This window comes from Triplophysa rosa, linkage group LG25 (genome assembly GCF_024868665.1).
Source record: "Triplophysa rosa linkage group LG25, Trosa_1v2, whole genome shotgun sequence".
NCBI lineage: Eukaryota > Metazoa > Chordata > Actinopteri > Cypriniformes > Nemacheilidae > Triplophysa > Triplophysa rosa.
In genome coordinates, this window is record NC_079914.1 from 6369893 (window position 1) to 6395176 (window position 25284).

General features: G+C 37.2%; 1 protein-coding gene across 1 annotated transcript in view; it reads right to left on the reverse strand.

The window, feature by feature from the left end:
- Positions 1-25284, reverse strand: part of rbm20 (RNA binding motif protein 20) — a 49801-nt gene that overhangs the window by 14837 nt on the left and 9680 nt on the right. Inside the window, exon 2 of the mRNA XM_057326462.1 lies at positions 171-1179. Within this exon, the coding sequence (XP_057182445.1) occupies positions 171-1179 (1009 nt within the window). The remainder of the gene's footprint in view (positions 1-170; positions 1180-25284) is intronic.

Genomic DNA, 25284 nt, shown 5'->3' on the forward strand with positions numbered 1-25284 from the left:
AACAACAGGGAAAAAATGTATATGTAAGTTTCTAGATAGACTTGCTCATAGCTTTTGATGCATTTGGCCCAAGAAGCACATTCTTGAGGTTGGTCATTTTACAAATATTCACAGTGTAGTGTGAATGGGTCATTTCCCTCAATCTCACCCAGCAGGTTTGATCCACTCACCTTCAAGTTGTAAACCTTTTTCTCACAAATGGTGCACTGATGAGGTAGGTGTGAAGGTGTTGTCCCATGAAAGTCATTGAGCTGGTGAGGTTGTAAGGACATCCTCACCCCTTCCTCCCCCTGGTGAAGCTGCGGCTGCTGTTGAAACCCCCCTTGCTGCCCCATGGATGGACCAACTCCTGGGCCACATGCTGAGTTGAACTTGGGATCTGCCGTGGGTTCCTCAGGGTTATACAGCTCTGCTCTCTGGCCCATAAACCCTGGGCCTGTTGGTACCCAAGCACCAGAACCTGCTCCTGTACCCATGTCCATTTTTCCCAGGTTGACAGGGCCTTTCCATTGCTCCTTTGGTGCTGATGAAGACAGAGATCCCAGATTTTGATCACTAACTCCTCCCAGGAATCCTGTTGGTTTAACCTGGGATTCGGAAGAGTAGAAGTCTCTCTGAAAATTGCTTTGGACGTTGTTTCTGGGTTGAGATCCGCCATACTGTCCACCATCACATGCCTTACTAGTCACAACTGAAGCCCCTCCCAGAAATCCAAACTGTAGGCGTCTATCCGTATCCGTCAAATACGTTCCGGTCTTTTTACCGTACTCATTGTGTTGACTGACCTTCTTGTTGGAAGCCCCACCGTAAGTGGTAGGCCTGATCCCAGTAGGATTTGGATTGAAGCCACTGCCAACCAGTGTTCCCAGAGCTGAGTTTGGGGACGGGAAGGCTATGGGTGGTGGTGGGAAGGCCCCACCATGAGCTTGGGGCATGCTGGAACCTCTAAGCTGGTTGAAAAGCGGCTGCGACATGGCCACATTGGAGAGTACCTGATTGAGGACAGAGGCTGCGGCAGCTGTATTGGTGGTCTGGGCGAGTTTGAGACGGTGGAGGGTAAGCTGGGCCTGAAGTTGAGCCAACTGAAGACTGGCGGGACTCAGCAGCAGGTTTTGACCCACTCCACCAAGAGCTCCGCCCAGAGGAGCCAACGACTTATCAGGCTTGTCTCCTGTGGAGCTGTGAAAAGATACGTAACATGTTACTATAAAATAAACAAGAGTCAGGTCAAAATCCAAGGGAAGATTGGATTAACAGAAGAGAACAAGTTTCGGGGTAAATATCGTGGCAAAAATATTGTTAGATTAAACTAGGTAAATACATTTTGTCTGTAAATACTTTTACGCAGAAACATAATTGTCCAAACAAAGGAAGTAGTACTGATTAAAAGAGTAACAAGAAAAGCTGAAAATGGAACATGTGCCGTCTAGATCTACGCAAAATATGTTTGTGTTTCATGTGGTTTTGAGAATGGCGCACATAGCTATGCTTTAAGATTTTGCCATGCGTGGTCTCAGGCGAGAGAGAGTGTAGGGATACGTTTGCAGGGATTGACGAAAGGCGGTAGAGAAGAGGTTGTGTGCAAAGCCCATATATGGAGACGGCTTGTACATTACTAACTGTGCACACAAACGCTTCCAGGTGATTATCAGCGAATGATGTTAATGACAGCTTTTGAAATTGAAATGTATTGCTTTGTGATACATCATATCAAGGTACTGAAATTGGCTTCGTCCGATCAGGAAACATTCCTGCAGCCCAGACGCTTTGGACTCCACGTCCCCGTTTGAGTGCACTGATTAATGCGCTCACATGCTGGCTAAATTTAGCAAGCGCTACTATCAATCAAAATATCTGTGCAAGCCTCATGCCATCCTCGCTGAGCATACACCCTCCAAACCAAGAGCCAGAGATCAGCACAGGTGGCAATTCCCCAAAGGAAACTTGTGCTACAGTGCTGAAAGAGGGAACAACAAAGTTTCTGAAAGGCACAGGTAGAAGCGTTACATGCGGACTCCGATTTTGGAGCAAAATCCCCCAATAACTTTTGTCTTGTGATATAAATATTTCAAGGCTGGTTCAAATCTCAGAGATGATTCTGGTGTCTAAAGTATGGTTCTTGCCCCTGTTGTCAAGAATCAAAACTGGAATTAGGGGGAGGTTCTCAAATACTTTTGAATCTGAATTTGTGCAACTTAATATTTTGGGGGATTAACACCTCTCCAATGTAGTACTGGAGTCATTTCATATTATGATATGGACTTACAGGAACATTTTCAGATCGTAAAGTTCACACATCAATACTAACTCCAAATAAGCTAGCCTTCATTTCTACACAATGGAAAATGAACAAAATGATTGTTCAACATATTGTATGAACGTACATACAATACACTGGTCCCAAAATGTATTTGGAAACTTCCACACATCGCAATATTACTGCATTAGATTAGAGACATTAGACACAAGATCTCTAAACAAATGATGCATAAACCTTCACAGGCCTAACCACAGTTTTAGCCATTTGTGCTATTATTTTCAATGAAAATCAGATAGGAAAATGTTGGTAAAGTTAGTGTGTCTTAGCAGAGTATTAGGTGTATCACATTAAGATTATAAAAAATCCAGCACCATAAAATGTCCACACACTGTTTGAACATAACACTATATCTGGTATTTAATAATTTATCATTTAAAAGTTAAACTTGTTTTATTTATGCTATCTTTTATTGGAATAAATGCTACAAGTTGTTATAATGTATATCACAACTGGCTTAAGTTTTTTTTTATTTATTTTTTATTTTTTATTTTTTTTTTAAGTATTTTGGGGTCACTGTATTTACAGTAATTACACCAAACTAATGAAATTTAAAAATATATACAAAAAGAAACGCATATAAAACAGTAGGTGAAGCATTAGCCTATACTGAACATATAGCTGTAGATTGGCTACCATGCTACTCGAAAGAAGAAATGTCAATCTTGGGCTAAGACATAACATACATAAATTAGATTTTACGGATACAACTGGTGTTTGAGATACAACAGCTGGCCAATTGAAAAATACCAGGATTAGGATTCCAGATAAGGAGCCAAATTCCAAATTTATGGCATACAAGCTATAAATTCAAATTCAACTGTGTACCATTTACTGTATCAGTTCGTCACACATTGTAATTCTAATTCATATGAATCCAAGATGCTGCACATTTGAACAAATCTTTTTACATTAACATTTGTTACATTTATACATTTGGCATATGCTTTTGACCTTTACCAATTGAGGCCAACTTTTAAATGTACCTTAAACTGAACTCTGCATTTATTTAAGTTTTATGTCGGTGTATGTGTTTACAAGTACAACCAAGTAATATGTACAAAAATTAAAACTGGCTTATGAAAACCTGGCAAGAAATGCTAGTGTGGAACAATTTGGGGTGTTTGCTGTTTTGACATCGATCCATAATTATGCACATTGAAAAAGCCAACAGAGTGTGATAAAAGCATTTACATCCAGGGCCAAACTTAAAAGTCAATTTTGTCGTATTGACATCCATCCAAACCCATGACCTTGACGTCGCCAGCATCCCGTTCTTTCACTTGAGCTACAAGAACAGTTATATAATATTATCAACATTGTTCAGTGTTATTAAATAGCACCACTAGACATTACACGGGTGCCGCTCTACCTTCATGACTCACAGCCCGAAATACACTGCTGACATACAGCACAAAACGCTCAGCTAACACGGGAAACCAATATGGCCTTCATGACTGCCAGCTCGGCGGAGTCCTGACTCGGATCATCTCATTTAAACACAAGATTCAGGTGTCAGATGCACTTGACCAATTAATGCAGTCCAGTGTTAAGAAAGAAGATGCGCTAAGCATAATTATACGTCATTGTGCATGTTCGACGTCTTTGCACCGAATGGGGTGTGGGAAGAGACATGCTGCGTGACTTTTCTTGAATTTGTATCTAATCTAGGGATAACATGACTGGGGTAGTGGGGTCAAAGCCCTCTGACTTCACAACACAGACAGTTATGGCCTGGAAGCAACTGTTCTGGTTTTATAAAAGCTGAATCTTGGGCTGTGATTGGTTGAAAATGCGTCACATGTTGAGACAACACACCAGACTTTATGAGACCTTGTGATGCTGGACCCAACATCAAGTTAATTTACGTAGGCAGAGTTTGAGGGATGTGCACTACTGGGGGTACTACAAAGGAAATTATTTAATTGTTTTAATATCAGTGAATGTAAATAAATAAATATGATTTTTACTAATATTAAATTAGTATTTATTATTTAATATTTAAATTAATTATGTGGGTCACTAATACTACTGATTTGTACCTTAAACATTGGATTCTTGCATCTATATTGAGATATACATTTTTATTAGAGATTTATGAGAAATTTCTGCAATATATTTTGCAAAAATGTTTTTGCAAAACAAAATGTGTAATTACAGGAAATTAGAAGTTACTAAAAACAAAACAACTGTGCATATAAAAAGACTTTTTGCTGGATGTTACTAAGCCGCCTTAGTTTTCATCTTAATATCTCAGCCAGTTGGTCGCTCAAACAAATTGGTACAAACTTTAATGCCACTAGCGGTTCCAAAATTACACTTATGCTTTAAACAGATGGTTTTGACCTAAATAGACGAGCTAAAAAAAAAGTTTCTTTATTTTGCAAAGAGCAACACATAACGTTTACATTTATTCATTTAGCAGAGGCTCTCATCCATAGGAACTTACAAATGAGATAGCATTTAACATTTTGTCAAAGGAACCATTAGTGTAGTTGACAAAGCTAGAATCTCTAGCTATATAAGAATACTAATTAAAAAACTTCACAATAACATTTACCTCGCGTACATGTATTTTATCTATTCGTTAATATCTGCAGGTATATTAAGAGATACACTTTATCCAAAAACTGTTTATACAAAAAACAAAAAACAAAAGTAAAAACAAATCAAAAAGTCTCCACACAAAAGAATCACAAATGACATTTAATCTAAAAAAGCAAGTTTTACTTGCTTGTGTAAAAAGCCTCAAAACTCTGAAACCACAAAGAAACTAGGCCACAACAAAAACTTAAATTCAACGAATACACTGAATTTAGAATCTCCAGAATGTCTCTATAAATTACATCCAAGCTAACAAAATTGACAAATATTCTGGAAAACTTGGTTTTAATTTTGTAAAGCAAAAGGGACTGGTGTGAGATTTTCTTTTTTCTTTTTATTTAATGTCCATTATTTATTTATTGCAGGATTGTGATGAAAACACTTTTCTTATAGAAGGTGATTGAAAATGCCTTCTATCTATAAGAAGCATAAATGTTTAAAAAAAACAGTGAGAAGAATTTTATATTATCTCAAAACATTAATGAGTGAAAAGTGTCCTGAGAGAATCTGAGGCAATGCACATGGACAAACTTACAAATCACTGCTGCTCTGATGAGAGTGTGTTAGCGTATTCAGTTACTGCTTACAGGAGCAGCTGATGTCTCAAATGTAATGTATGTACAAGGTTTGTTTACATATCAACTTTAAATGCTATAGCACCATGAAAATTCCACATGAAAAGAATATATATTTCATAATCACATAATAAAAAATACAAATGTTTGAAGAGTGCATATGTACACACTTTTTAATATGCCACTTTCTTTATTTTTATGTCTGAAGTTTAATCCTATTTATTTTTTCATAAACATGTTTTATTTTTTAATTAAGTTTAATTTATTATTTGTTTATTCATTTAAATTTAGAAAAGGCAAGTTTTTGCTACTAGGCTTTTGATTACTAATGAAGAGATTGGTGCTATTCCCATGGCTGTGAATAAAACAATTACAAATAACAATTTTGCTAGTGAGAATTTTAAAATCCCTTTTGCACCATATTGATCTTATTTTAGGTACATATTTTATTGTTATTCTTATTTTACACGTATTATATATGTACATCAGGCAGTAAGGATTTCCTAAAATGAGAACATGTGCAGTTGTAACGCTCAACTTGACCTGACCTCTCAAAATTACATTCATTAACCTAATGAAGGTTGATTCCGCCATATAGAATCGTGCTTTGAACTTCTTTTCATTTGTAAATCTGTTGAGATTATGCCAAACAATATTTCAGTAAATGGAAAAAACTCCTAGAAATATTTCAAGTTTATAAAAGGTGACTTGTTAACATCCACATCGTGATATTGAATCGTACATCTTTCTTAATGTTATTAGAATAATAAAAATATAAATAACTAATCATTTGTATATCCCTCTACTGTTAAATGAACAGTTCTATTAATCGGTTTATCAAGAACAACAGGCATCTTTGTCTGAACCGCTGGCACATCTGTTGTGCCAGACTCTTCTAATCTCACCTCCAGACAGATCAAAGCTCTATTTCTCTACACACTTTCACACATTCACAAGAGGAAGCGATAAATTAGACCAGGGAGTGGCACTGGTAAATAAAAAACCTGGTGGCCACTTTACAATCCATGCTGGAACACACAGTCCCTGCAATAGCAGGCCAAACCCAGTCTGACTCACCTATACAATCCTCTAGATGATGATCTGAATAGCTCCTATGCTGTAAACAGGCCTACACTCAAACCAATGGACAGCAGTCTACGTGTCGGTACGGTGCCCTCCAAAAGTGCACAATGCGCATTTACGGACGCTGGCCCGCTCGTAGTTCCCAGTGCTGTGTGCGCGCTCTGTCCCTGAGAGCTGGAATAGAGGCCGGAGTGATGTAGTGTCACATGTGCTTTGCAAAGAGTGTAAGGGAGGACAGGGAGGGCGACGTTATTAAAGTCCCAAATGGGAAATGTTTTCGCATTCATGCAGCAAATGTAACTGTTGGAAGACTATTTTATTGCCGAATGTTAAACTAAAATCTGTGTCGATAAACTTTTAAACTGTAACTGAATTTTACGGTTATTTGAGACTATTTTTCCGACAGAAAACAACAACAAAAAACACTTGATAGAACGTCTTTGGAGACATTCACAAGGTAAAATGTGACCGTTTGTTGCTGCACGGGTCAATTTACAATAAATAAGAACATATTAACTAAAAAGATTTGAATGCGATAAAAACATAATTATATCACTTAATGTTGTCAGGTTAAATTAGGCTATATCGTTGGGGTATTAAAATAATAAAATACAAACCGTTAAGTTAGGATTTTGCTGAACGTGTAATTACCAACATGTCTACAAACATGCAGAAATCACGGTGTGCAAAATTCAATTTACCTGTTTTTATTTGTTTATTTTTACTTGTTAATAAGTACAGCATTTACAAACCTGCAATTCTTACAGACTTCGTTAATCGTTATTAAACAGAACAAATTGATTTAACAAGATGTGCAGGTAGTCTTTGAAAACAAAAATAAAACTATATGAAACATGATGCTAATATGAACTATGTGAAGATAATCCTATAAACCCTTTTATAAGCGTGACAGAAACGAGGAGGGAAACTTTTCTCAAGGAGTCACGAACCTCTCCGAGTTTGTCGGACGATGCTGCAGTGTTAAATCCTATCGGTGATCATATTTGACAGCAGTTTGTCTTTGCCAAGACCTCCACCTGGCTCTAGTCTTCAGGCCATGCATCTCTCTGTCCTGCGCGCTCTATTACATGTTTCCTTAGCATCACCAGTGCGTCCTAATGACAGATGCGCGCTATCACCTGCTTATCATGATGAACGCACGCGCTGACAGCATCTATAAAGCCAAAGCCTCACTCACCGACTCCAACTACTAATGATTAACATTAGAAAATAGTTACGAACCGCAAACGGTTTCAATTTGCATACGGCAATAGGTGACGCAAATTGCCGACGACATTTAGAAATAAATGAACAGTGATTGTGAAAGACCAAATAGATAAAAAAAATAGTGCTATATTTGTGCTATTCAGTGCTTGGTAAATATCATTAAAAATGTTTATAGGGCCTATTGAAATAACATTTCACTTTGAAAATAATATTTCCTTTGTTTTGATATTTGTTTGTTTTCTTGCGTTATTTATAACAGACATTAAAATAGTTGCCTTTGTCGATCTTAAATCATCTTAAAAGAATCATATTAAAAATATTATTAAATGAATATAACAAATTAATATTAAAACGTTCTTAAAATTAATTTATCAACTTTTCACAGGCAACAAATTTGAACAAATAGTAAAGTAAGAATTTTTTTTTTTTAATGTAAAGTTGAAAAATAATGACTATATAATAGGCCTATTTACAATATTGGAAATTTGCTAAATGCTGAATAATCAATATAGCCTACATTCTACTGTCAAGGTGCCCATGCAGTCTAAACTGTCACAAGTATTTAACTAAAGCTCAAATGCTCGTTTTTATAAAGCATTGGTGTTGTAAATGTGGTAATATTACAAAATTCATTACATTTCGTTTCTGTTCAGGTCTATTTGTAATGTTTTTGTTATCTTTAATTATATCTCTTTTACAAATTTTGTTTTTCAAAGGTTTTTGAGGAGCCACTTAACGCTATGTTTAATACAAATTCTGTATTATTTAATGTATGCATATTTAAATATCTGAACAACATAAACAAACGTTTTGTGACCCCCAACTTAACTTCCGGTAAACATTCACAAAGTGTGCCTGTACATTATTTCTGATAACAATCAAAAGAAACCGTTACTTGGCTTAACTTTTCTGTGCAATATTTTGAATTTAGACTCCAATACCAAGCTCAACCGCTAGATGTCAGTGTACCATACCGTTTGTTTAAATGCGACCAAATTACAGCTATGACCCATTCAACAAATTGTTTATTTAATAAAATGAACATACAACAAAATTCAACAAATCGTTTATTTAATACAATTATTACACAGTAAAATAATAAGACAAATTAATATTGACATAAAATATAAATAGTTATATAATCAGACACTTGCCAAACACAAACCGGAAGTTAACTGGAGGTCAGGCGCGCATGGGTCCGATGAAACGGTCTATACAGGATAAAAAGTGATAATGTTAAATTGTAAATTTATAGTCTATGTTGGATTATATCTAGCTCAATCTAACGAGGATATCTTTTTAGATAGGGTCATGTGTATGCATGTGAGGTATATACATATAGGCCTACTTTATACAGGTCTGCAACCTTGTTTACAGAAAATTAATGAATACATTTGATTTAGTAAATTAGATGATATTTGTAGCATTGTAGTGCTCCTCGTGGCCTGCCACAAACAGCCCTTTGTACATAAGCGCCCCAGCATCCAATTCCCTGCGAGGTGCCAATGCGGCAGATTTACAGCCAGCCATCTGTTGCCTTCTGCAAGAACGACACAACAACACCCGCATTTCAGATTCTTTCCCCTTTTTAGACACAGGATGCTCCGCCAGATGTTCAGCTCTGACAGGGAACAACTTGACTGTAATGCTAAGATATTTACTGTGAAGCCAAAACCAAGTACAAGGTATTTCTTCCTGTATTGTTTATATGTTGTTATATTTATTTGTAGACCGATAATTACATTCAATAATAGACATATGATAATAATTTTCTATGTAATTTTCAATAGTGACCTGCAAACATATAATGACACGTTTTAAATCCAATTCCTGTAAAAACTGTCAATTTAAAGGACTGTTTTTATTATTTGCTATGAGCTGATAGAAGGCCAGATCCACTAGATGGTGCTAACAGATTTCTCCCCACTGTCAACAAAACATCGGAGACGTTATTGTGGACTGTGCTACATACAACGAACTGATGGCAGTCTGGACAGTCTAATTCTTTTAAAAAGACTAAAATAAGATGGCTTTAATGATGATCAATTCTGTTATTGTTGTCATCTATTTTAGCAGAGAAGATAAGAAGGTGCTTACATCACATCCATGAAGTTAAAGGGATTTTACCACGATTAAAGACAACAGTAGGCCTAGAGTAAAACCTACCATGATCAAATCTATTTAATGCACTGACTTTTGTGGCTAATATTGATTTTATAAAACTTGCAGAAAATAAACGGTAAAATAAAAGATGGCAATATTTGATCACAGACTTATTATCTTTTATCTATTTTGTATTAAAAAAGGTTCTTGCTTGTGCACTGATGCGATGTATATTTTGAATTCATCTGATGTGAGATCACAGATTTGTTTCTTAGTGACAATCTGTTATAATCTTGCCTTTGAATGTGGCTCATCGATTTGGCAAACTTAACAAACTTCATTTTGATTGACCTATAAAAGCACATAAATATAACAAAAAATCAATATTTAGTACAAGGAAATGTGAAGTGTGTATCCTATGTCAAAGAAGCTTTCAATAAATCTATCAAACTTTAACAAGCCATCAGCCCTTTCAACGAATGCAGCCTATCCTACTTGGCCAAGGCACCGGAGACGGACCGGATTGGCTGGTCTTGACCGTGAGGTGTGTTTGTGCCAGGCACAGTTGAGCAGAGGAAAATTTATAGTCTTCTGTTATTACCCAAACCACAGTCTAGTCCAAGAGCCCACAGTGGACCATCACAAGTCTAAGGAATGATGGGATTCATGTGTCCACGACCATCACAAACGTCAGAGTTCACAGTTAGTCGCGCCATATGTTGACTTTTACAAGCTTTCCGATACGTGAACAAACAGGACATTGTTTAACAGACATTAGAAACTGTTGTAAAGGTGTGGAGTGTTGTCAGAAGTGATGACATAAATGTGTGAACATGGTGTTAGCATGTTTGCTCGCAGCCACAGCTTAGCAATTGTCACCGTCTCAGTACTGAAATAAAACTTGACTCTTTTAGAGGCCATTAAATACCCAGAATTACATGCTGTCAATCTTTGGATAAGACATGATGGCTCTTTTCCCAAACTGAAGTGTGCTACGGAAGTAGCATCGCGTCCTTCACAGAAAATGCTATACAGAATGCACTGCAATTACCTCAGTGAAAGAAACATCCAAGCTGATTGTAAAGAAACTTACTTCATTCAGTACTGAAAAGTAAGTCAATTAAAATGTTATATTGTGGCACGATACATCAAGATACAAATTATCATTAGGATAGGTGTTGAGGCTTTGGTGATCTTTTACAATTTTACGTCTGTTTAATCATGTGGTAGGCTGCCAACATGAGACCAGCGTCAACATATATAATGTTTTAATGTAATGTTTTATTGCAATTTTTTTGTGCGTTTACTGCTTTAAAGCGGCCGTGCAAACGCAATGTGTCATGCATTCTGACTTCTTTACAATGATAAACGTGCTGTCTTCTCATGCTTAACATGGTCAACTTGTCAAAAAACGAGTTGGGCGTATTACGTAGTATTTCTGTGCTCGATACACTCCCCCAGCGATCGTACAGGTTTCGGTAAGTTTTTTTCGAACATATAAAACTGTTTCGTAACAATTTTTCTTAGTCCCTTATTGGACAATTCTCCCGGAAAAGCTCCCGGAGAGCAGGAGACGTCACTTTCACTTGTGTGCAGGAGAGAGAGAGAGAGCATACGTTCGCGAAGTTCAGGTGTTTGTTTGTTCACTGCATTTGGGTGATGAATGTTATATAAAGGGTGGATATAACGCTGGATTTGGAGATCGTTTGAAACTGATATATGGAGCTGTCCCAGCGCTAAAAGAAGCCGGACATGAACCGCATGCGGTGAGTGAAACTGAAGTCTGTGTTTTGTTGGCAATGGGTGCGCACGTGCTTTAGTTCAGCCTACCCCTCCCCCCCACACGCGCCGTATGCTTTTGGAAATAATTCTACAGCTGTATCTCTCTTTTATAAATGTGATCAAACTAAATACTCTTCGAAGATACGAAGTATGCAATACTACTCTATAGGTACTCAAGATTAATCCAGCGTTATATCCACCCTTTATATAACATTCATCACCCAAATGCAGTGAACAAACAAACACCTGAACTTCGCGAACGTATGCTCTCTCTCTCTCTCCTGCACACAAGTGAAAGTGACGTCTCCTGCTCTCCGGGAGCTTTTCCGGGAGAATTGTCCAATAAGGGACTAAGAAAAATTGTTACGAAACAGTTTTATATGTTCGAAAAAAACTTACCGAAACCTGTACGATCGCTGGGGGAGTGTATCGAGCACAGAAATACTACGTAATACGCCCAACTCGTTTTTTGACAAGTTGACCATGTTAAGCATGAGAAGACAGCACGTTTATCATTGTAAAGAAGTCAGAATGCATGACACATTGCGTTTGCACGGCCGCTTTAAAGCAGTAAACGCACAAAAAAATTGNTGTTGTGAATTTGGAGATCGTTTGAAACTGATATATGGAGCCGTCCCAGCGCTAAAAGATGCCGGACATGAACTTTAGTTCAACCTACCCCTCCCCCCCACAAGCGCCGTATGCTTTCGGAAAAAATCTTACAGCTGTATCTCTCTTTTATAAATGTGATCAAACTAAATACTCTTCGAAGATACGAAGTATGCAATACTACTCTATAGGTACTCAAGATTAATATGAGATTGGCAGAAACCACGTGTGTTACGGCCACTTTAAGAAGTTTTTTTCATAATTTTTCAACTTTAATTTAATGGGAAAGTTTAGTAAAATTTACTTTTCAGTAACATGCCTAGATTCAAGATTTTCGTTTCTCACATACACCCACGGAAAAAAATAAGAGACCATTTCAAAATCATTTTCAGTTTTTCCGCATTTACTATTTATAGGTATGTGTTTAGGTAAAAAGATCACTTAGTTTCATTGTGTGAACTACTAACGGTATTTCTCCCATATTTAAAACAAAAATATTGTTTCTATTTGCATTTATGAAAAATGGACACTGGAGAAACAGGTCAAAATGACAGAAAAGATGCTCTGTATTCAGACCTCAACTACTGCAAAGAAAACAAGTTCATATTTACTTTTAAGCAATAACCTTGATTTTTTATCACCATTTTTTTTTGGACTGAAATGACCACAATACATTTTTTGGAATAGTCTCTTAATTTTTTCCCGTGGCTTTATATGTGTGTATTCTTTGGCCTTATAGAGTATCATGTCACTAGCAACATCACATGCTGCTAGCAGCTCAGCACCATGTTTACATCAAACTATGAAAACTCAACTGGATGAATAAAAGAAATGCGCCCTTTTGTATGTTGCTGCCTACGTAGAGCATTCCAAATTGATCTTGAGGGCACGTCTGAGTTATGATGCTGCTTTAAAAGGCAGCTGCTTGTGTCTATGTAGACGTCGATCCAAGTTTTGGAACAGAGCTACAAACAGCACACCCAATGTTCTTTCCACCCTACTGTTCCTGGATAAATTACACCCATAACTTTGGTTTGCTCAGTCGGCAGCAGCCTGGCTCAAACCTCCGTGCTGACAGTCCTGGGCAAACTACCTACCCCAGTTTACCTCCCAGGGTTGCTGACACTATGTGTACCATCACGTGATGAGGGCAGAGGTCAGATGACCAAATGATCTTCTGGCTGTCCCACCACAGGACTATGAATATTCTGATGGCTGTGGAATGTCCATCCAGCTCAGCACATCGTAACGTGAAGTACAGTCAACAATCACATACAACCGCCAACACAGACGCCTTGTCTAACAGTAAACGCAATACTGTGAACAAGGAAGACATTAGAGCCTCTCTCTACAACATATTTAATAGACGTCACCCATTCATTTTGTGTTGACTAGGCAGAACAAAAATAGCTTCACTGGGCGATTTGCAGTCTTACCACTTTTGAAATGCGGCTCATTGCAGTGTCACCGTATAGCAACTAACATAGGCACACATTTTATTCGCATATTAATATTGGGATGATGCAGCCCTGAATCTCCACAGATTTTATCTGTAAAAATTTAGGGCAACACAGTTGAGACATTCCAGAATTCCTAACCTCCACCACCCCGATACTCCCCCCGATCACCCCAACTACCACCCTGCGAGGGAGCTCGGCCCAGAGCTTGCTTAGCATTTTACCATCTGTCTGCACCATCAGCCTGTGGATGCCAATCACACCCTGTCACTCTCCAGTGATTCTACCTCCTCAGCCAATCACAACACAGTACACGTCGTCCTCGGCCAATCAGAGTCCAATGCTTCATACACCTGCTGTCGCCCCAATGGTTCTGCCCTCACATGGAAATCCACAGCAGGCCAAATACATTTACACATGCATGTATGACCCTTTCATTCAGAGATTTGAGGAAAATATGCTCGAGTTTGGAAGAACGTTAGTGTGAACCCGGTAGGTTATGTTGGGTTGTTTCAACCCAAAATGTTGGGTTGTTTTAACTCATTGTTGGGTCAAATATAAACATTTTCTGGTTTAATTCAACCCAACGGCTAGGTTTGTCCCTTTTTGACCCAGTGCTGGGTTGAAAATAACCCAGCATTTTTTCATGCCTGTGTCATGTCTTTAAGCAGTTTGCTGATGAAGTTCACAAACACAAGTACACACACACACACACACACATACAATGAGTTTGCATTTTGCACCTCCTAAAATAAGACCTATTAAAATAAAGTTAGTGCAGCAGTAAAGCCTAAAAAAACATCACTGTTTGGCAGCCTGCCTGCTTCAGTCCAATAACAGCTATATCTGAATTTTCCCAGTGAGACACAGCCAAAGATTATAGACACACTGGGCCTCATTTATCAATCTAACGTAGCAACGAGCGCAGATCCACGCGCAGAAATCCTCTTACGAAAGTGTGATTCATGAAAAATGTGTACAAATCCAAGCCCATCATATGAGTATCGTACATTTATAAATGTGGCGGATTAACACAATCATCATTTAAATATCACGCTCCTAGTTTACGACATGTTTGTTTACACATAACATTTGTTTATATTGTGCCGTCGAAACTGACGTGAGATTTGATCGTAACCACCACAAATTTCGCAAAATTTGCATTTCTGTCGTACGCTTATTTCATAAACGAAACCCATTGTTTTTTTTAAATGCTGTTTTTAAGATCACGATAAAATAGTATTTTTATACATTTGGCAGACACGTCTAAAGTGACGTTACAAGGTATACATTTTACGTAACTGGGAATCAAACCACAATCTCTGTATTGCGGTGCTTTACCAACTGAGCACTATAATTTATTTATTATAAATATCACTATAAATATATTATTAAAATCCTTTACATTTCATAAACAATTTCTAGTACAGTATATTAATAAACATATCAAGAAATAAAAACAGTCTCATTTCAGCTCAAATGTATTTGTTCACTGAGCACATTGCAGTGCATTCTGGGATGCCTTATAATTTGATTACAAAGTCCCCATGAAATAAAAATGTAGGTTTTGGCTGTTAGCATGAATATGTTAGCCTTAAGGATAACCATAAACTAGTGTGATCGAAATTACTGTATGTCAGTGCATTGAACAAAGCTGGGTCTGTAAGAAGCCAGCATTATCATTTCTTATCAGTGCTCATTTGACGCCTTTATATATTGCCCAGGTAGGCAACTCACAAGTGTTTAGAACAGAGCAATAAACACACAAATGCACATACCTAGACCCAGACTGCAAAAACCCTGATTACTGTATAACATCACAGTTTTGGTACGACCCTGGGCATCTGGGCACTTCCAGCATTTTAATTACTACCACCCATTAGTGAGCCCCTGACATCATTTCCTCCCCAGCGGTCTCATTGATTAAGCAGAATCATCTGATGAGAGAGTTACCAGCAGGCTCGTGATCTGCACTGACAGCTGCACACTCTCCAGACCTCACTGCGCTCTGGCCAGCTGGAGCTGCAAGATGTTATTAATACACATCACACTTAAACGCACGCTTTCTGCCAATCACACACACCATTACTCCCATCCACAAAATTGAAAAGGACAGATACAGATTTTTCTACTTTAGCACACTGAGACGAATGAAGCTGAACAGTGTCTTTGGACATATGTTATCCTTTAAGGCAACACACAGACCGTCTCTCTTCTTGTCTGTGTGAGAGCTCAGAGCTCTCCTGTGAGATAACAGCGGGTTAAGTCGCACTGATAGCAGCTCAGAATAGAGCAGCGAGGGGAAGGTGTTGGACTCCCCATGTTGACACCGAGCTACTGTTAGCCCAAAAGCTAATGTTTGGTAATATTAGTACGATTACGGATTGACAGAAGGAATTGAAATGTGCATCTTAAACTGGATTATAAAGAATTGTATAATGTTGGACGTCCTTATTTGCAATTGTGAATAGCTAGCTCAACACTCACAGTTTAAAATGTTGTCGTGCTTTCGTGAGATTCCCACCAACCCACGTTGTGTCACCGCTGGAAAGTATCGACAGGTTTACCTGTGTTTCGCTCTCGTTCATGATGTGTTTGGGTGTTATGCAAGGTGGGCTGTGGGTGGACGTGAGTCACTTAAACTCTTAAAATGTCTACATGACTCACTCCGCTTACACTTACATTGTGAGTCTTAAAGACACAATGAATGTACACATCCCACCCTGCAACACAGTCAACGTCAACCTGCAGCGGTGTCATCCACTGTGTCAAACTTTCATCTCATGAAGTTCAGCTAATGACAGCAAAACTGCAGGGAGGGCTTCCCCACGGCACTAAACCATACAGGTTTGGCAGATGGGCACTGAGTCAGATGTAATGTGTCACTGAGAAAAGAGAAGAGAAACATATAAAGATAAAACTTATGAGCATGCACTAAACATGCAAAAAGGGAGTATGCAACATACAGTACACAACACAACACAACACATGGTGCACTACGTGAAACTTATACTCTACAAAAAATGGTGCTATATAGCACTAAAAGTGGTTCTTGGCTCGTAATCATAGGGGAACCACTTTAAGTGCTATATAGAACCATATATTGGTGCTTCAGTGGTTCCTCAGCGGTTCTTTGGGATGACTGAGGTGCTATATAGAACCGTTGAAGAACCATACAGGGGCTTAACAGGTTCTTTATATGGAAACGGTGCTATATAACACCTTGGTCACCCCAAAGAACCTCTGAAGAACTACTGAAGCACCAAGATATGGTGAATATATCACCAAAAGTGGTTCCACTGTGATTACGAGCAAAGAACTACTTTTAGTGCTTTTTAGTGCACCTTTTCTTTTTTTTAGAGCATACCGCTAAAATCATAGACAAAACCATGACCTACAAAAGCTCACAAATAACAAAATCACGTTTTAAAATAATGAAAATAGCACATTTTGCTCATGTCTTCATTTTTTGTCATTTTAAATAGATTCATATTCATTGCCTAAACCCCCATCGTTTTCTAGATGATTATGGGTAAGGTATTTCCTCACTAAGAATACATCTATAAAACATTTATAAAATTGTAATTTTTTTTTTTTTCAAAATACATCAAAATCACACAGACTAGCATTGCGACACATCGGCTGGCTTTTGCATATAAGCATATTATAAACAACCTTAAAGCATATCATTGCTGTCCTTCCAAAACCTCAGGAAATGGAAAAACACTGTACTTTAAAAATGATTTAAAATGTGTTGTCAAAGTTGACGAGCATTTTTTTAAGAGTAACTATTACAATGTCCTTAAAATTACATTTCGTGCAGTGTGTAAATCACGCGAACAAGTTGTCTGTCGTTCTAATTTCAGTTCCGTGTCAGATTTGTGTCACTCGGTGTAATGAACGTTAGGTTCCATTTCCGACGCTGTACGCGATAGACCAATCACAGCAGACTAGACCATCTGACCAATCAGATCAGACTAGGTTGACAGAAAGGAGGGGATTAGACAGATGAATTGCCGAACAAACCATTTGAGAGTCAGTCAAGAAGTAAGGTAATAATAACTGCCTATTATTAGAAAATGAACGTTTTTTTTACACCTTGAACGTACGTAAACTTGTTGTTGATCACTCCATAAACCAAAGTGGGACCTTAAAAATCACAAAATATTTACTCTTTAATACTTTTTATTGGTTAGATATTTGCAAAAACCCAGTGACAAACATGAAGGGTGACTAATAACAATGATTTATTATCCGAAATATGGAGTTACAAGGTTTCTGAAAGACAGCAGCGTTACGTTGAAAATTTTATGCATTGTTAAAAATGTATTTCTGTGTTGTAAAAATGGGATTTTTACTTATAATCTTTTCAAGATTTCGGTGACTATGTGTAGAGTAACTTATAGAGTATTCAATTACTTATAGTTACTTATTAAAGTATAGAGTTTCTACCGGTTGCGAAGCTAGATAAATTGCTAGCTCTCAAACCATAAGCTAACCAAACAAAACAGAGAACGATTAATGTTTAGTTTCAAAATCTATATCTATAAAATTATATGTGACATATAATTTGAACTGATTGACATAATTATGAAAAGACATCATATATTATATCACGATTATGAAGGACGTCTAATCAGGTAACCATTTAAAAGCTCTTTCAGTGAATAGAATCACTTTGGGGTCCAAGGTGGACAGAAACTGCCACTACACAATTCAGCAAATTATACAAATATCATTGCATAATTATTCAGTAGATAAGTTTACATTTTATATTGTGTCCTTACCACACACACACACATTTCTCAGATGGTTCCTGCTCCACTGCATCTATTAATTTAGCTACTAATATGGTGAGGAGTTTTTTGGCAGGGCAGGGTCGGTGTGTGTTACATGGAAGATCATATGGAGTCTAAGAGAAAGACAAGCTGTCATAGGGCCTGTAAAGCCGCTGTAAAACACAGCTTGTGTGTTGCCATGCTGAGTGGGAATCCCTCAGAGAATTATAACTGCCATTGGGTGAAAGTCTTTGCTTGATTGTTTTTGTTGGCATTTGGGAAACGAAAATAAATGACCAAACCCTAAAGATCCTTGAGGTTCCTCCTAGATTCCCAGAGGGCAAAACTGAGAATGAATAACATGTATAACATGAAGAGCTGTCATTGGCTCCAAGAAAAAAATATTTTAATAACCTAAATTCCATTCATTTGTAGAGAGTAAATGGGACATAACTAAAGACTTTACAGTAATAGTTTTAACAATTACGCATCCCTACACACAAAGAAATCTCATTACTGCAAGAAATAATGATAAATACATAAATAATACAAATAAAATGGTTATTGATTGCAATTGAGATTGAAATGTGATGAACATAATGTATAAAGTATTATACGATTTCTAATGACATCAAAACATGCTTTATGAAAAATGTATTTCTATAAAAACAATGTATAATAATTATGTGATGATTGTTTTTCTGAACTTGTGAAATGACTCTGACATTTCTTTTGCGAGATTCGTACATGAGTCGGTTACAGATTAAGTTTCATTTAAAGCACAAAACCCAACCACTATGTGAGAAAAGTTTACAGGTGTTGACATCAGTGGATTAAGGGAAATTATTCCCGGTATTTAGATCCTACTTATTTATCCATCTTGCTGAACAATAGCTACCGGCTCTCGTGGTCTTGGCAGCCATCTAAAGGTGACCTACTTTCAACTGTCAACAAGTGAACAAAATGTGACCAAGCTGCGGTTACACGATACATGTTATAGGCCGGTCACGTGATCACGGAAGAACACTGCGGGTTAGTCCATCCAGAATATCAAGCATTGCAATCCATTAACATCGGCAGCAGTTAGCATCTTATGTTACAAACGGTGAGCTTTAACATTATGCATTACTCTTCAGCACACCCGCTGGTGAATTGTGGGCATTGCATTCGCTGGCATGCACGGTAATTTATATACCCGACACCTGGTCAGACCATGAGACCTCATTGCAAACTGCTTGCAGACCCCGTTTCAGATATGGCTGAACCTTATACTGGCTCAAAATGGAGAAGGAACCCATCCAGATAGTATGTTGATGTGTATCGTAATACACCCTAAATCACCTAGACATGTCAAGGTTTGAAAGAAAGGCGATAAATAAGCTGTGAATTTAGGGCCTTTTACAGCATGTTAGCTTTCTTTGGTAGTGTCGATGTGCGCCATATATGAGTATTAGGAAAACGGGTGGAGGCGATAAATATTTTATAGTAAAATATTTAGACAGGTGTCTTCGAGTGAGGTTTTAAGACTTGTCGACAATGTGAAATGGCACTCTCGGCTTATTTTACTTTTTAACATTTAACAAACTTTTTTTCATTTTGAATATCATGCACTGATGAATTGTGTACAATAAGACTATTAATATGTTCTAACAAAATAAATTGAGTCGATTTTTATATTATGCAAAAACATCCTCGATATACTTAATAATGCAAATATTTCTCATTATCGTAGAGGCCTTTGTTTAACCAGTGGCCATTTAAGAGCTCAGGTGGACTTCAATTTTTTCCTGTCTGCTACATTGTATAATATAGCTCATATTGCCAATAAAATACACTTCTTGTGTATCTGTGCATACACGTACATATTTACATGTATTAACAAACACTTTCATCGAAACATCTGAGTATATAACACAATATTTTTATATCAGTTATGGAGAAAATAGGGCACAGGAGCTAAGCTTCACATTTCGCGTTATAAACCTAGATCATTACCAAAACTTTCTTACACCAGTTTAGTAAATCACTGTGTAAACCACGTGTCACATAAATAATAATCATTCAAAAGCTGAATATTGAATAATTAAAGCTGTCTCCCCCTTCTATTCCTTTAGTTCAGGAATTTGTTTGGCACAACTTGGCTTGTGTTACAAGACAGATCACATGACAGAAAAGAATTAATGCAAAGATATACAGACAGCTGTTTGAGAGAGGCGTTTAGTGTAGGACTTTACATACTACACGATACAGCATTATCAATACAATATACAATTAACTTCCATAAGGGAATATTGAACGGCTTGACTCTGTCTGTCAGGATTTCAGATTTTCAGGACAGCTATCATTCATAATTGTTACACATAATGAAATAATGTATACCTTGAATACATTTAGATAAAAATCATCTGCCAGATGCATCAATGTAAATCTCATAACACCCCAACCCGTTCGCGAATTACTTTAAATGAATTTTTTTTTTCGTGATTTAATAATGGTCTCATTTTCAAAACCAATCTACACAATTCTACTACAAAAATTGCAAAAAAAAGTTGGTCTGGATACCATGAAACCACGTGCTGTTGATCTATTATTAGCGTCTGGTGTTACTGTCACCATGTCAGAACTGCGTCTCGTATACATTTGGTTTTATTTGTTTGTTATTCATGTGCTTTGGTTCCAAGGGCGTAGCTGATTGGTCTGCTGACAGGGGGCGGGGCTCCTATATAAGGGTTTTGGTTTCACTAGTTTTTATAAGAGGGAATGCCCTCCATACTTTACTAGATCTGTCGAACGAAGTAACCTACCCTTAGACAAATGTCAGTATCACCCACAGGCGAAAGACACAGATTTTAAAAACAAATAAAAGAAATTAATTTGGCGGATGACCAAAAACTTAACATAGAAATGTAGTAGTTACATTTAGTCACACCCATGATCGCTAGAAATAATGGTTGGGAATATTTTGTCTCCTAACATTAGCAAGGATCGTGTGTACTTATATCTACGACTATTTTGCCAGACATCACATCAAGACAAAAAAAAGTGTGCATGTCTAAACAGAATATATTGCTGTAAAGGTTTCTGTCAAACAAAATGTTTAATGATAAAAGGGCTGGGTTTATGTCACATCCGATTCACTGTTTACTGTAGAAACAAAGACATTCATTTCGAAGTTTGTACAAACAAAGATTTTTTAAGATTTTTTAAGATTAAAAAATATTTCCAAAATTTGTAAGTTATCAAATGTAATTATACGTTTTTGAAGATTGACAGATTTCTCTTTTGCTTGCTGGACAAACACTTTTACGACCATTAAACTTTCACGCATGGTTTAGCCGTATCTAAAGCATCATTTTATGACATAGCAAAGACTTGAGAAGTGAGAGTTTGTGAAAACGGAGTCATTCTCATGAAAGGAACATTTAGAGCACTTGGCACCCTGAACAGTTACGAGTCTATACCATACCCCGTAAACATTTCATAGAGAAGTCCATACTGCTACCAAGAGAGGCATTAGAAATTCAATCTGCCTTTGAGAAAAACAATAATTTTTTTGCTGAAAGCGGAGTGACAGCTATTCCTGATGTGTGAAAGTGTCAAGTATGACAAAATGATTTTAATAGGCTGTAATTTACCGGTTGACTTATGAATCATTTTAATGAGGTTATTATCACAAGCATTTTTAGTTGAGATGAGTCACAACGTAATCATCAATCTGAATTGCTGACAAGTTTGAGACTTTGAAACTTTCGGTATTATCAAAGCACTATTTTAATACAGTCTGTTATTTCACAATGCTGGAAATTGTTCAATTTTTCGGCTCTTCTGAACTTTGAGAATCGTATTCACACTACGTTAAAAATGTTGTGTTTAAACATTGTGTCAGAATTGATGCCATCGAAACCCCATTGGTTCTCTCGCATCATGTGACTAGTCGATATTGCAATAAATCATTTGGGTGTCCAACACAAAAAGTTAAGGTCATATACTTTGTGAATACAGGTGTTCTAGTATGTGTTTTAGTCTTATTGTGAACTACAACTGACAAAAATTCACTTATGATATCATGAAGAGGGTAACTGTGACACAATGAACAACTGAGCTACTGGTTGTAAAATGTGTCGGCCAGCTGTAGACCGTTAAATGTGAGTTCCTGTGATCTCTATAGATGAAAGTAGATGCCTTTATGATGAGCACACATGCCACAAACTACTTTGACAACCCTGAGCTTTATGTCAAAGATTTTAAGATCTTGCAAGTTAGACCTTACACATTCCATAAAGACATGGCAGGGATGTTGTCCGGGTGATGTTTATGTTATGGGAGCCATCTTTAAAAGCCTAAACGGCACGATGTCACCCTGGGGTGACCATGCGTAGTATAAATTAGTGGATCAAGAAGCAAACTCGATCTCACAATATGTAACTATTTTACGAGGTGGCTAATTCGTATGAATTCATACATTGTAAATAGTACAAAAATGTACGATTATTAAGCAACGATGATTAAATTAGCAATACCCAAGCCCCTACCCCACCCCTAAACCTAATCTAACCAGTTACAGTGAGGGAAATAAGTATTTGATCCCCTGCTGATTTTGTAAGTTTGCCTACTTACAAACAAATGAAGGGTCTATAATTTTTATGGTGGGTTTATTTTAACTGATAGACACAGAATATTAAAAAAAATCAGGGGAAAAAAATGTTATATAAAGGTTATAAATTGATTTGCATTTCAGTCAGTGAAATAAGTATTTGATCCCCAAGCAAAACATAACTTTGTACTTTGTGGAGAAACCCTTGTTGGCAAGCACAGAGGTCAGACATTTCTGATAGTTGGTCACCAGGTTTGCACATGTGTCCGGATACATTTAGTCCACTCCTCTGTCAATCTTTAAGGTTTCTTGGCTGTCGCTCAGCAAATTGGAGTTTTAGCCTCCTTCACAGAGGTTCTATAGGACTAGGGTCTAGAGACTGGCTAGGACATTTAATGTGCTTCTCCTTAAGCCACTATTTGGTTGTCTTGGCAATATGTTTTGCGTCTTTGTCATGTTAAAGGCTCATCCATGACCCATCTTCAGTGACCTAGTTAAGGGGAGGAGGTTCTCGTCCAAGATTTTACGGTACATGGGCCCGTCCCTCAGCCCCTCAATGCGGTGAAGTCATCCTGTATACCTGTAGCAGAGAAAAAGCCCTAAAGCAGAATGTTTCCAACACTGTGCTTCTCTGTAGACATGATGTTCTTGGGCTCATAGTCAGCATTTCTCTCCCTCCAAACACAGGAGTCCATTTTGGTCTCACAGCAGTGCCAGCACTTTCGCCAAAGCCTTTTCTGAATCATTTTGATGTTCATTGTCAAACTTAAGACGAGCCAGGCGGGCCTTCTTGGGCAGGAGGACCTTGCGGGTGCTTCAGGATTTCAGTCTACTGTGGCATAGCGTGTTACCAATGTGTTACCAATGTTTTGCTTGCTAACTGTGTTCCCAACTGTCTTGAAATCATTAACAGGCTTCTTCCGTGTAGTTCTGGGCTGATCTTTAACATTTCTCATGATCATCTTTACCCCATTGGGGAAATATTGCAGGGAGCTCCAGAACAAGGGCATTTGATAGTTATTTTGTATATCTTCTATTTCCAAATAATCACACCAACAGTTGTCTCCTTCTCACCAAGCTTCTGTCTGTAGCCTATTCAAGGTTTGTGCAGGTCTCCAATCTTGTCGCTGACATCCTTTAAAACCTATTTGGTCTGGACCATGGTGTTGGAGAGGTTGAACTGGAAGATACAGATTCTGTTGGCAGGCATCTTTTATATACATAACAAGCTGATTTAGGAGTACTTTCTTAAAGTGACAGGACTAATCTGTGGTCCATATAGGCACATAACCAATCTGTGGAGCCAGAATTCTTGCTAGTTGGTAGGGGATCAAATACTTATTTCACTGACTGAAATGCAAATCAATTTATAACCTTTATATAACATTTTTTTCCCCTGATTTTTTTTAATATTCTGTGTCTATCAGTTAAAATAAACCCACCATAAAAATTATAGACCCTTCATTTGTTTGTAAGTAGGCAAACTTACAAAATCAGCAGGGGATCAAATACTTATTTCCCTCACTGTATATCATTTATTTTGAAACCATAACAATGTATTTTTTATTATTTGTTTTAATGATATATTTATAATTCATAATATATTTAATACATTTTTTATTATTTTATTATAGACCGCTTCGCAAGATGTAAACACTGTTCCAGAGGCACTTTTATTTTTTAAATCTTACATGAATAATTAAATCTTAATTATATTTGTTTAACATTTTGATTTGGTTATAAATGTTCTGTTGGTTTGTGTAGTGTTAAAAAACTGAAACAGGAAGTTGACCAGCATTGTTTACATCATCCGAAGGGGTCTATAGAATTGAGAACAATCAGGGTTTAACTGAACCGAACGTTCGTAAATTAATAAAAATTGGTCTGTTGCTAAAAGATTTAACCCGTTTTAACAATTCAAATAAAGAAAGTTAAACCCTAAGAGAAAACTCCTTAAAGCAATAAAAGCACAAAATAAAAAACAAACAAACAGGCATATGTTGACATAGGTCACGTATTAGCAGCTCAACAGATAAGATTAAACAGATTTTTTTTTAAATCAGCACATAAATAATATGCCATAGTCCTCAAATACATATCGTAATCGTCTGTATCCTGATATATTGCGCCTAAAATTGCTTAAAATAGTGGCAAG